The sequence below is a fragment of the Notolepis coatsorum genome, assembly GCF_963971535.1.
Source record: "Notolepis coatsorum genome assembly, chromosome: 3".
NCBI lineage: Eukaryota > Metazoa > Chordata > Actinopteri > Aulopiformes > Paralepididae > Notolepis > Notolepis coatsorum.
In genome coordinates, this window is record NC_140167.1 from 31,788,962 (window position 1) to 31,803,213 (window position 14,252).

The 14,252-nt window shown below is 45.1% G+C and overlaps 1 protein-coding gene across 2 annotated transcripts in view; it reads left to right on the top strand.

Annotated features, from left to right (window-relative positions):
• The window catches only part of daam2 (dishevelled associated activator of morphogenesis 2), a 109,476-nt gene that overhangs the window by 63,492 nt on the left and 31,732 nt on the right, over positions 1–14,252 (top strand). For both annotated transcript variants that reach the window (XM_084310212.1, XM_084310213.1), the window contains exons 6-10: positions 3,544–3,654; positions 4,624–4,727; positions 8,491–8,557; positions 8,936–9,053; positions 9,990–10,128. In XM_084310212.1, the coding sequence (XP_084166338.1) occupies positions 3,544–3,654; positions 4,624–4,727; positions 8,491–8,557; positions 8,936–9,053; positions 9,990–10,128 (539 nt within the window). The remainder of the gene's footprint in view (positions 1–3,543; positions 3,655–4,623; positions 4,728–8,490; positions 8,558–8,935; positions 9,054–9,989; positions 10,129–14,252) is intronic.

Below are 14,252 nucleotides of genomic sequence, written 5' to 3' on the forward strand. Positions count from 1 at the left end.
CAGTCTTCTTAGATGACGCTGCACGCACACTAATGTGTATATTATCTAACAGCAAGGCATAAAGCTATTTCAGCCTGTGTCAGGCCTTTATTGAAGAGTGGCACGGTGGTGTAGTGGTTAACACTGTCGCCTCACAGCAAGAAGGTCCAGGGTTTGATTCCCGCTTGGGGACCAGGTTTCCATGATGCCAGGTACTCAGGTGGGGTATCTCCCAGGCCTTTCTGTGTGGAGTTTGCATGTTCTCCCCGTGCTCGCAAGGGTTTCCCCCCCGATAAGATAAACCCAATGGAAAAACATGCACAACAGATCGCTAACGCTGTGGCGTCCTTGACGAAGACGGACAGGAGCACTTGGATTGGTCCCCGGGGCGCGGCTCACGTTGACGCCCTATCTGCTCCCGGCTGCCCATGGGGGGAAGGACAATGGGATGGGAAAAGTGCAGAGAGTCATTTCATCGGCGACTCAGTGCATGTGTGTGTGTGTTCCTGTGGGTCGCCCATCTCGCGTGTGTGTTAAAACTGCATGACAAATAAAGACTTCTAGTCTAACAATAAAAATAAAAAATTCTAGATATGTGACACAGTGATCTATATCCTCCTGCTCCTTAGCCCCTTTCGTGACTGTGATGCACTGAGTTGCGACACTGAATGATGTTTCCTGCAGTGATTTAATATATACTAGACTAGATCGTTTTGTTTTCTTGAGACCTCGAGAAAATTATCCCGTTATCACGAGAAAACAAATTTAATTAACTCGTTATCACGGGAAAACGGAGTAAATAAAATGTATGAATATATGGCCTCTTAGGGCTTCCGTAGAATTGCATTGCTAGCTCGGAAGTTCATTTCCTGTCCGCTATATATATATTATCAAACGCTGCGACATTTGGGTTGATTTAAAATGTTTATGTTGTCAAAGGTGAAACCATCCATACAACTTTAAAAAATGCTGGGTGAGGGTGAGTGGGTGGGAGGTCATCGCTTAAGACAGTAAATGTTGTGTTGATGCACTTACCGTCCAAAAGATTAGAATTTATTAGCTGCTGGTTAAAGAACGTCAAAACAGACATATATTGTCCTGTGCCTGAGGACACACAGATCCTCCCAGAGACACTGTTAAGGACACGGGCCACACAGGCTTCAAGACGGAATATATTCCCACGCTGAGAGTAAAAATATGCTCGAATATGTCACGAATGGCAAGCTACTTGGAAAGTGTAGTGAGCTAAGATACCAGTTACTCTGCAGTTAAGCTTCACTACACTGACGCTACCCCTACCCCCCAGTAGCAAGCTAAGCTACAGCAACATGGCAAAAGTAGTTGCATCAAAGCGAACCAATTTTTTTATTTGATTTGATTGAAGTTTATTTCAAATATGCAACAACAACAAACAAACAACAAGTACAGATATAGCCTTAAGCCATTCAAATAATAAATGTATATACACTAAAGTCAAAATACATATTTGAAAAGAGTGGGAAGAAGTATACACTTATTTAATCCCACCCCTTTTTACTCATCATCAGATCATACTTTAGTCACTTTACTAATTCATACTTTACTAACTGCTCGTTTTATTGACAGACATATACCAATAATAATTTTAATTTTTTTATAATTTCTTATACATTTTTGCCAAAACTGTAGGCAAATATTAACTTAATTCCAAGGCGATGCTATTTCAGTGATCAGTGCTATGTCAGTCAAGCAGATAGGCAATTCAATTGTTTGTTACATAATAAGACGTCCTCTCTGCTGTCACTGCTCCAAAACCAATTTGGCAACAAAAAAAGAGAAAACAATCCTCCACATAACAAAAGTGTGGTCTTGATTTGTACACTTGCCCAGCTCATTACTATCTACACACTCAGGATTACAGCTAATTTCATTCAACGCAGGCAAAATGCACAGTGTTACCATATTATTTCCCGGCCGCAGCATCACGCATGCTACCACACGCAACCGCACTACTTGGTCAATAAAAGAGCTTCGCTAGCTATTTGATTCAGATAACAGTGATGCTACCACCACGCTACTGAGAAATGTAGTTCAACTAGTAACGCCGCCGCTGCCCTGCTCTCACCGTTGGGATAACGCATAGACTTGTGGGCACACGCTCGTACTTGGACTTTGGGCGAGAGAGAGAAGGTCAAGTCAACACCGGACTACATCATCCTTATGGTGACACTTTAACGGACTGACTTAGAGGAAAAGGGCAGGCACACCTATTTGAGGGTGATACTGAAGCACTCGAGGACATAAATCACAGCCATGGCCCTTTTCAAGGTGGAGACGAGGCTCGTTGGAGATGGGGCCGGTGTGTTGTGTTAACCTTATCAAAAAGCCACGCGAGGACATGCAGAATCATGGAGTGCGGAGGGGAGGCTGCGGGAAGTGTGAGGGTGTGGGGAGGATAGCGGCTAGCTGGGCTGTGTCAACAAGTCCAGGTCTTGCACGTCCCCGGGGGGGGGGGGGAGGGGGGTGTAAATCACGCCACTTCAGGGTAAGCTAACAACACAAGGCACTGAGTGATTCAGAACTTATGGCCCTTTTTAATGTTGGTTTATGTTATGTTAAGACTCGAAGATGTGTCTATGGTCATGGAAGTGGGTGGTAGAGAGAGAGGGAGGGAGGGAGTGAGGGAGGGATAGGAGGCGCGGTTCCCTCTGTGTGACCTTGTTTTCTTTGCTCAGACAAAACCACAACGTTCTGAGTTAATGATTTGATAAAGACTTTCTGAATGCAGCTTTAATTCGACGCCCCTCAGTAGAATCAGAATCAGGCACATTTGTTAAGGACCCCTGCCATCCCAACCACAAACTGTTGCCGTCCCGCAAACGGTACCACAGTCTCATGGCCCGGACCAGCAGACTCCAGGACAGTGTTGTCCCCCCAGGCAGTCGGACTCAAGGACAGTATGACATGCAATTGATTTGTAGACTATATACTGTACATATCACACTACATGTAAACATTCAATATGATTTACATTCATGTTTTATGGCATGGAGTACAATCACAGCTGTAGTTGAAAGTGCAGTGTGTCTGGCAGCGTGTTCCTTTACTTATAACCCTTTAGCTACTCAATAATAAGGCACTTTAACTGCATGTATTTAAATCCTTCACACAAATAACCACCAAAGTCCATTTTGAGTTTTGAGATGAGCAATGTGTTAATTATCCAAAAGACTAAGAATTGAGTTTTGTGTACATGCATTTGCCAATGACGGTAAGAAGTAGTGTACATTGGCACTCCCGAATGCTGTGGAATGCCTACACAACCACAGGCCCTTCAAAACATCTCGGAACAGGTTTATTGTACTTCTGTTTACACGTGTCGTGGAGTGATGTGTATAGTCTACCGCCGGTGGCTCACACTGTCCTGTCGGGTCCTTGTAGACCGATGTCGTTACTGTATGTTACACTGTCCTGTCGGGTCCTTGTAGACCGATGTCGTTACTGTATGTGCTGTAACTGTCTGAGCTGCTGTGTCTCTACACACCAGTGATGTGTTTCATAACTCCCTGTCTTTCCATCTCGTAGACACTGCTGAACGAGCTGGACAAGAGTACAGGTCGCTACAGGGACGAGGTCAACCTGAAGACGGCCATCATGTCCTTCATCAACGCCGTGCTCAACGCCGGAGCTGGGGAGGTAGAGAGACGCGGTTCCTTTAACCCTTTCACTACCAAGGGGTTAACCCTTTCACTGCAACAGTACAGAAGGTTAACCCTTTCACTGCCACGCGACAAAGGGTTAACCCTTTCACAACCACGCTACAGAAGGTTAACCCTTTCACTGCCACACTACAGACGGTTAACAGTGTAGTGTGGTAGTGAAAGGTTAACATTCTGTAGTGTGGTAGGCAAAGGGTTAACTGTATACACTGTCGGAACAGACCTGGCAAAAAGGCTGCTGGATACAGAGTAATGAATAGATGGGAAATTAGATCTGAGCATCTACCTCGCTGGGGAGACCTGGTGACACTTGTTGCCATGGATACTGTCCTCAGTGAGCTGAGGATTAGCGGGTGGTGACCGTTGAATAAAGTGACCTGCGAGTCTGAAAATGAACTGCTTTTGTCATCGGAAGTCATCTTCAAATAATGTTCATTTAGCTAGGGGGTCTCTTCGTAATTAGTTGATTAGCCTCTATTCTGTAACTGTTTGAGGGAGTGCAGGCTTGACGACATCATCGCCCCCCAGAACATCCAGCCGTAACTCTGTTGCATCAGGAAACCAATATATAGTAACAGAGTAGTCGACGTCTGCTACGAAGTGAAAATGTGAAGTGCTCAGAGATCAAAGGCAGGTGACCAGTGGTCCATTAGCGCTTCTCGCCAGTTGCTTGTCATGGAGAGACAGATGCAGCTCTGCGTGGTTTGATTGTTTCTTGTTCCATGTTTATCACAGCTTAGAGCATTGATGCGATGTGTGAGCATTGGAATGTCTGTTCTATACATTATTCTATTTCTGTGGCTGAATTTTCCATGTACTGATGGGTTTTGTGTTCCGTTTCCATGGTAACATTCACAATATTGTTTTTGTTTTTTTACTCTGACCTTAACCAGGATAGCTGTGTGTTTCACGTGTGCATCTCAATGCCCTTTGCCCATTTTCCCAGGACAACCTGGAGTTCCGCCTCCACCTCAGGTACGAGTTCCTGATGTTGGGCATCCAGCCGGTGATTGACAAGCTCCGGGAGCACGAGAACGCCACTCTAGACAGGTGAGGGCGGGACCCAAAGGAGCACCCGGCTAATGAGAATATACCATAGCCTCTGCAGTGACTTTTTTTCTTTTTCCACAGTAATTGATAATCGTACACAATGCATCTATAAGTTGATACATTCTTTTTTTCAAAATGAGATGTACACCGTTTGGAGGGATGGGAAACAAAACAAAACAAAATAGATGATGGCCTGAATGTAATACTCTCAATGTAAGATCATCTGCATTCAAGATCAACCACACACCACAGTGGAAAAACAATTTGAACTAGACGACATTAATGAAATAACAAACTCAAATGGACTTCACATATTTCACTTAAACATAAACAGCTTGAAACCGAAATTGGCTGAAATCAGACATTTGTTTCTAAACGGTAAGGCAAATATATTATGTTTCACAGAAACAAAACTTGACTCATCTGTTCAGGATCCAGAGATAGAAATCGAGGACTATTCAATCATCAGGAGGGATAGGAACCAGTATGGAGGTGGTGTCTGTGTGTATATACACAAAGATACCAAATTCAGCAACCGTACTGACCTTAACCATGACGAGATTGAAACTGTATGGATTGAAATCTTATTTGAAAGGGCAAAATCAGTACTAATAGGCACAATCTATAGACCACCAGAACAGACTGGTTTTTATGATACTCTGGATGTGTGCTTAGCTGGAGCTGAGGATGCGGAAAAAATTCTTATTGGGGATTGGAACACGGATATGCAACAAAAAATGCACCCGTCTTCAAATCCTTCAATAGGTTTTGTGATCTGCACGGCCTCAGCCAACTAATCACCCAACCCACAAGGATATGTGAATCAACTCAGACTACCATTGACCTCATACTGACCTCTGACAAGTCCAAGATCTCCAGTAAAGGGGTTATAGCATGCGGGTTAAGTGATCATTACATGATATTCTGTACCCGCAAAAAGCTAAAACTAAAGGCTGGCTGTCACAAAACAGTCACATCTAGAGACCTCAAAACCTACTCTAGCGAGGCCTTTAACCTTGAACTGGAGAGTCTGGACTGGTCAGATGAACTCAATGGTACACTGGTTGAAGAAACTTGGCTTGGCTTCAAAACCAAATTTTCATCAATACTAAACAAAATGGCCCCCCTAAGAACCACCAGGGTAAAAAATCGCGCTGAGCCATGGATGCACACAGAAATACTGACCGCTATGAAAGCCAGAGACAAAAAATGCTCTGAGTTTCGTAAAAGTCAGTCAAAGCTTACCAAAAGCACGAGCAGTGAACTCCAAGACCACGTGACTGAACTCAAACTAGAAAGAAACAGACTAAGAAATGACGTAAACTCCATGATCAAAACTGCAAAAAAAAATTTCATCAATGACAAAACCGAGGAAAACAAAAATAAACCACGTGAACTTTGGAAATTACTCAACAATCAACTAGGCTGCAGTAAAAAACTCAAAACCAGGTTCTCAAACATAAACATAAAGACGGACAACACGCTCATCACAGACAAGCTGGATGTAGCCAATTACTTAAACACTTTCTTCACAAACATAGCCACAACACTGGTAAACAAACTACCCTCCCACTCAGGGCAGTATGGGGTAGAACACATAGTAGCATACTACATGAACCTAGGCGTCCACAAAGACGACTTCAAACTGGAAATAGTAACTACAGATGAGGTACTCAAAAAACTGAGCGCCCTCCAACCAAACAAGGCCACTGGCCATGACAACATCCCCTCCAAATTCCTCAGAGACTCAGCAGCAGCCATCACCCCAGTCATCACACACATAATAAACCTCTCCATAAAACAGGGACACGTCCCCAAGGACTTCAAAATTGCGAGAGTAACACCCCTGCACAAAAAGGGCAGCAAATTAGACCCGGGTAACTACCGCCCTGTTTCTATCCTTACATCCATCTCGAAAGTCATGGAAAAAATAGTATACGAACAGATCGAAAAATACCTCGCGGAAAAAAATCTAATCTACGAATTCCAATCTGGCTTCAGAACATCCCACTCCACTGACACATGCCTTCTCTACTTGAACGACCACATCAAACAAGAGGTGGACGCGGGCAAACACTGCGGCATGGTCATGCTGGACCTACAAAAGGCCTTCGACACTGTCAATCACACCATTCTGATTGACAAGCTAAAAGCAATTGGTTTTGATAGTTTATCAGTGAGCTGGATACAATCCTACCTGGAGGGGAGGGAACAGATGGTGGAAGTAAACGGTACCCTATCCCCCCCCCTCACAGTGAGCTGTGGTGTTCCACAAGGAAGCATACTAGGACCGCTACTATTCCTAATTTATGCAAATGACATGTCGTCAGCTTGTGACTGCAACTTGTTCCTGTTTGCGGACGACTCAGCCCTGCTGGTCTCTGACAAGAACAAGTTACAGGTTGAAAAAGCCCTCAGCTCGGAACTAGGCAAAATCTGCATATGGCTCGCCGACAACAAACTATCATTACACATGGGCAAAACAGAGTCCATTCTCTTCGGTTCAAATAACAAACTCAGCAAGACTGACGGCTTCTCGGTTACAGTGGGTGACAATATTGTCACAAGGAAAGATGAAATTACCTACCTGGGCTCCATCCTAGAGGCTAATCTTTCCTGTGACAAAATGGCATCCAATGTAATAAAAAAAGTCAACCAACGAACGCGATTCTTGTACCGGATCTCCTCTCTGGTAAACAAGAATACCCTGAATACTCTAGCAGGAGCACTCATTCAAGGGTACTACGACTATGCTTGCACCTCATGGTACCAAAGCACCTCAAAGGCACTAAAAAACAAATTACAAACATCTCAAAACAAGCTAGTCAGACTACTACTTGACCTGACTCCTAGAACCCACCTCACCCCTGCCCACTTTGACAACCTAGGATGGCTTAGAGTAGACGACAGAGTACAGCAACTTGCAATGGGCCTGGTCTACAAGATACACTACGCGACCAAGGTACCCATGTACATGTCAAAATACTTCCCAAAGGTCAGTGAATACCACGATCACAACACCAGAGGGAGCTCCACAAATCATGTAAAACCCAGATTCGGCTCAAACAAGGGACTAAACACGTTTCGCAATTATGCCACATCAATGTGGAACGCCCTGCCTAAAGCTGTAAAGGAATGTGAATCACTACCCACCTTCAAAAACACTCTCAAAAAACACCTACGTGAGACTGCAATTCGAAACTGGCCCCTACAAATGTCCTAACCTAATTGTACAGTAAATGACCAAGTAAGGCTTTGTCAACATTCCAATGTACAGTGTAAAATGTGTGTGTGTCCCCTACCCAACCCCCCCCCCCCCCCCACCTCCAATGTACAGCCCTCACCCAACCCACCCAACCCCACCCCACCAACCTCCTCCAATGTACAGTTTCTACGCCAAATGTATATACACTCCTTTTCTGGACACTTTTGTATCACAAACAGTACTGTATTTGCAAATCTGATATGTCATAAATGTATAGATGTAGCAGTACTGTCTATCTGTATGTCATGTATGTCATATATGTTATGATGAATTGAAAATGGGGGACCCTGGTGGAAACAAGACGAAAGTCTTTCTCTGGTCTGCATCCCCTTAACAATTGTATGTATTGAGATGTACTGTACTGTACCCATTCTGCAATCTGTTAATAAACTTTTCAATCAATCAATTCAATCAATCAATGAAATTCTGAACTAAGAACATCTGGTAACGAGATACTTCGAGCAGCTAATTCTTATTGTGACTGTGTCGACTCTTCAGGCATTTGGATTTCTTTGAGATGGTGCGGAACGAGGACGACTCTGAGTTGGCCAAGAGGTTTGATATGGTGAGTAGACCGTCAGCCCTTTCCATTCCAACAATTCATTTTGTGGTTCTGTGCAGCTCAATGATCTGCCAGGGTTAGGGGTTCCATTCCCTGTGAAGCTCAATGGGTAGAGCATGGCACTAACACTGCCAAGGTTAGGGGTTCCATTCCCTGTGCAGCTCAATGGGTAGAGCATGGCACTAACACTGCCAGGGTTAAGGGTCCCAATCGTACTGGGGTCATGCATTCATGCTACTTGTAAGGCACTTTGGATAAAACCGCCCACCAAATAGTATGATAACGTGTTTCTGTTATAGTCAAGTTTGTAACAATCCAGATAAACGCGAGAGCAGTCATGCAGCAGGTCGTTTGACTCTATCCTCCTGTACTCTCTCACAGAGCCACGTGGACACAAAAAGTGCCAGCGCCATGTTTGAGCTGGTGAAGAAGAAGCTGAACCACACAGAGGCCTACCCATACCTCCTGTCCATCCTCCAGCACTGCCTGCAGATGCCCTGTGAGCAACCTCAAAGAGGATTTAAAGGGACAGGCCGCCGATCTTTAACCTGAATCCTATCGCTCTGTTGTGAGGAGGACGTGTGATAATTGGAACATAAGATTTACCGCCGCATTCTCGTGAGCTCGGCTGCATCTATACCCGGTGGCTGTTATTTTTAGCTGTTGCAGGCCCAAGAAACGGGAAATAGTGTCTGCAGTTCACTAGAGGTCTGTTCTCTGCCTGGCGGAGTTTCTCGGTGGGATGATGTGGCCGGGCTCTCGAGACACAGAACATGGATACGTTTCACGTTTGATTCATCACGTGTCCTCCTCATAACAGAGCGATAACATTCAGGTTAAAAATAGGTGAAATGCCCCCTTTTTAATGTTTCAGGAAGAGTTGATTAGGTTGTTCAGGGGGGATATCTACTACTAGAAATATGTCTTTTAGGGGCAAATAAGGTTTGTTACTACTTTTTTGGGCAGTTCAGTTTGTTCTATTCATTCTATTTATATTGTATTTCAGTTCTATTTGTTTTATGTAACTTGTTCGCATTCTTCATAGTGAACACACCACACCCATTGTTTTCAGCGACTGGCTACTTCACACCAATCACTCACTTTTATGCAAGCCACTTACTGTAGATGTCGCACTAGAGCACCAGCATGTAATGTATCCAATAATTTTGCCTTCTACATGGGAAAATCGGAAGTAAGGAGGGGATACATGCAACATGTAAACAACATTTCATTAATAATAAAGATTTTGGGGGTGAAAAGCAATACTTTTATTATGCACCTTTATAAAAGCTCTGGATGTATTATTATTATTAAAAAAAGTGTATAACAATTGTATCTATGGCACCTTTAAATTAATTATAACCATGGTGTGTGAGCACCAACTTGTTTTGCATGTGTGCTTATATGTATATATGATGTGTGTGTCTATGCCTAGATAAACGTGGAGGGGGAAGCCTGCAGCACTGGCAGCTCCTGGACCGGATCCTCCAACAGATCGTGTTGCAGGACGACAAGGGGGAGGACCCCGACGTGGCCCCGCTGGAAAACTTCAGCGTCAAGAACATCATTCGCATGTGAGTGGCCGTACGCCTCCCATCACCGATCAGAACAGACCAAAATGTGTACGCAGGTGTAACGGAGGTCCGTGAGTAATATCCACAGTCACGATGGACCTGTGTTGTGAATTGACTGTGGCAGTAAGCGGTACTGCGAGTTAACTCACTTAGACACGTTACCAAAAAGTGAATTCACCTCTTGGTATAGTGGTCTATGCTGTCGCCCGCGGTGCGGCCGACCCGGGTTCGAAAATCCCTCGGGGCATCGAAATTTAACACAACGCAGAGGAGTCACATACGATCGGTCACACTGGTGCCGTGACCCGCATGTCCTGAGGTGGCGTGAGTTTAGGGAGGTGAGTGTCTATGCTACGCGGTGCGGCCGACCCGGGTTCGAAACTCCCTCGGGGGACGCAGAGGACGCAGAGGAGTCACATATGATCGGTCGCACAGGCATAAAATGGGAGCCGACTTGTGTGTATTGAGCGCACACTCAAAAACACCCTTGTGAAACATGTAGCATAGATCCACGCGTTAAACTCAATGAGATATAGACTGATTATTATTATTATTATTCCCTGTCCTGTTAGATTTGCAGTACATGTGGGGAACTTTATGTAAATGTTGGTCTCGTGCATCTTAGGATAAGAGTTTGGCATCTAGAATCTTCAGTGCTCTATTCTGAGAGGGAGGATTCCAAAAGAGAAAAACAGGCCGCAAGCTCTTTTTGAAATCTCTCTTCCTCTCCCCTCAGTAGCAGTAAATAGGTTCTTGTTGTGGAAAAGAGCAGAGTGGATAATTGGGCAGGAGAGGGGGAGTGCATCCTCTCAACATTGCTCCTCGCTGAGATCAAAGGCGAGCCTGATGCCAACAACACGGCGCTTTTATGCTTTATATAATGCGAGTGAGTGAGCTGGAAGGACGAAGATGACTGGAATATACCATACCAAGGCTTCTGCCTCTTGAGCTCTCAGTGTGTAATAAACTAATGAACACATGTATAGTGATGCCTCTGTAAACATCCCTTAATCCGGCCGGCATGGTTTTTTTTTCAGCCGGTACACGTGCGTCGAGCTACCCCTGAGCGGAAGAATTTGATTGGACGGAACAGGGAGGTGGGGCATCGGCGGCAGGGGCTCTTGGGGGGGGGGGGGGGGGGGGGAGACTCGTCCGTTAGGTGAATCGGCATGAAGAGCGGAAGCCAGAGATCAAAAGGAAAATCGCTCTTAATCGTGTTAGCTGAGCGACTCTGGCCAAGTGAGCCGTGCTCAGGTGTGGCGAAGCAGTCAGTGGGTTTGATAGGAGAGGAGGATGGGATCTGTGTGTGTGTGTGTGTGATATTTATTCCATGGTGATGTCATACCCGTTCGATTTGAAACCGGATTGTTATCTACATGTCGTCAAGGGCACTATTTTTCAGTGCTCTCGGCGTCTGGAGAGATTCTTTTCCAAATGGGCGCTGACGTCTTGCTTGTTTTATGAGGTCTGGGTTTTCGACGAATTTTTAAACGAATCCGGACCAGAGTTCCCTAAGCCAACGCGTCTGTGGTGCACTTAGAGTGTGAGCAGCGATAAAAGATGACATCCAGGACTCTGGCCACACATTCCTCAATCCCCTGATCCCCTCTGCTCTCTTTCTCCTTCTCTCTCCATCTCTCCCCTTTCTCTTTATCTCCCTCTCCCCAGTATATCCATTTTCTCAATTCTGCTTCAGTTTTTCTTCCTTTCTCTCTGGCGCGTTCCTTCATTTATCCCACACCCTGTCACGTCTCTCTGTCCCTCTCCCCCTGAGTCGGCCTTCACGCACTCTTGTCATCATTACTGCGTCGGTTTGTATCCTGAACCCGCTCTCATAGACTTGCTCCCACACTCTCCCTGTGTGTCATTCCTAAAACAAGCATTCGGAGCGAGTGATTAATGTGTTTAGTCTCGCCGGTGAAAGCACCATAAAGCACGGGGTGGTGGTGGTGGCGGGGGGGTGGTGAGAGGACGAGCATTGGCCTGCACTAGCCTCCACTCCACTCATTTAGTCGGCCACCATTGTTTGTGTAATCTGCACAGTTAAGCATAATATTCTTTCCAGTAGCAAAGTGGCGAGACGGCAGGTTTGAACAAAGCCTCCTTACGTCGAGCATCCATTAGGGTCGATTGCAGATCCATTACAGTAGTCAAAACTCTCCAAAAGACTCCTTAGAATTAATTACGGCTGGAAAAAGAGGGCGACTCGCGGAGGTTTCCTTGGCCGCGCGCCGCAGGGCCTCGCTGCTCAGTTGTGTGGACCCGGCGCTGGCGGTTTAAACAGGGAGAAAGTTTGTCTCATCCCTCTGCCGTTTTGGCGGTCGGGGGATGGAGGGAAGGAGGGGGGTGAGCACTGTTCAAACAAACTGACGACAGGGTCGTTAATCTTCTGCGGTCCGTGCGACGACGGCCCTGACCACTCGCTCGCGCTCCTGACCCGAAATTAACACTCTCGACGAAAAGCATGCAAAATAATTTCCACAGCTATGTAAAGGTGCCTCCTCCTCTTCCTCGCCCCCCACGGCCACCTCTTCATTGATTAGTAGGCAAAGTGAATGTTTATTATTTTCTTCTTTATTGAGCTGGATCCATAAAATGCACCTCAACTTGTAATTAGCGCGGGACGGACTGTGTAATCATGTCGAGGTGGCCCGCTCGGCTGAGGAATGCACGCAATTAAAAGACGTCAGATGGATTCATTTGTCCCTTAATTGCTACACAAGCTTTCTCCTGAGGAGCGACTGCACGCTCTCTCGTGTGAATCATGACCAAGCTGAATTTAGTTTACCTTTGCCATTGATTCTCCCTCAAAGAAATCGATCTCGCTGTCTTGCTGCCCGTGGGAGGGAGTTTATGAATAACCATTACTGAGTTTCAGTTAGCCAGATACCTGTGAAGAAGGATATTGGTTGTCATGATTGTTTTGCTGCTATGCCAACCTAACGTATTACCTTTCATTACGAACAGCAGTTGAAGGTATTAATAATTTTTTGTAAAACTGTTCTTGAAATACCCATCCTGCACTTTCATTCTCGCTGTTCATTTATGCTCTTTTTGTCTTTGAAAACGTCTCTCTCCTCTCCTTCTAGCTGTGGCCATCGGTGCTCAAGGTTGATCTTTTCTAATCTCTTCCTACCTCCTTCCCGCCTCCAATCTGTCCACCTCGTTCGTTTTAACATTTCCATTTTTGTACCATCCCTGACAGCCTCCACATCACCATGACCAGCCACCCAGCACCGCGCTGGAACTTGTAACATACTTGTATATCGCTGCCGTTGAATGAAAACCTTGTGTCTAAATCGGTTCACCGTTCACAACTGTGCATATTTGAAAGCCTACAATGTGCTTTCAAAGCCTACAATGGGGCATACAATCGTGGACCTGATTTGAAGACTTTAGAGACATTTAGGAATTTTACAGAACTCCATCACTAAGGTGCTGTAAAGTGGTATTTCTTCTGTTAAAATAAGTGTAGTACAATAGCTCTACATCCAAATATCACTGATATAGTGTTTGGTCAGTAACATGGGTCGCCCAGTCCCTCCGCTCTGCAGTAAACAAAATACATCGTTTGGTATCCTGTTCCCACTTTATCCGATCAGGAGAGAGAACCATGGATATTTTTACTTATCTCAATAAATCTTGCCAAGCCAAATTAGTTTACTGCACTGGCAGATTATTTTACTTGTTTCAAGCACATATTTGCATGTTTATTATTTCTTATTTTTGTCAGACTATTTTTGCAATGTGGAGTTCTCTCTCCTGATTGGATAAAGGGGAAACGGGATACCAGAACATTTATTTTGTGTTTACTGCAGAGCAGAGGAACTGGGAGACCCATCTTACTGACTAAACACTGTGATGGCTGTTGGAATACAGAGCTATTATTTTCACATGTAGACCACTTGTTTTACCAACACGTATAGCACCTTTTAATTGACTCAAATCATCATTCTTCACATATCCCTCTGACACACAAATACACGTAGGTCGTTTTTCCAGAGGAGTTGGCACACAGGACGGCCATTTGCGGCTACCCTGGAACAGCTAGGCTGTTCAAGGACACTTTTGACAGGGGATGGACAGTGGATGTTGCCGGGATTCAAACTGTTAGCCTTTTGGTT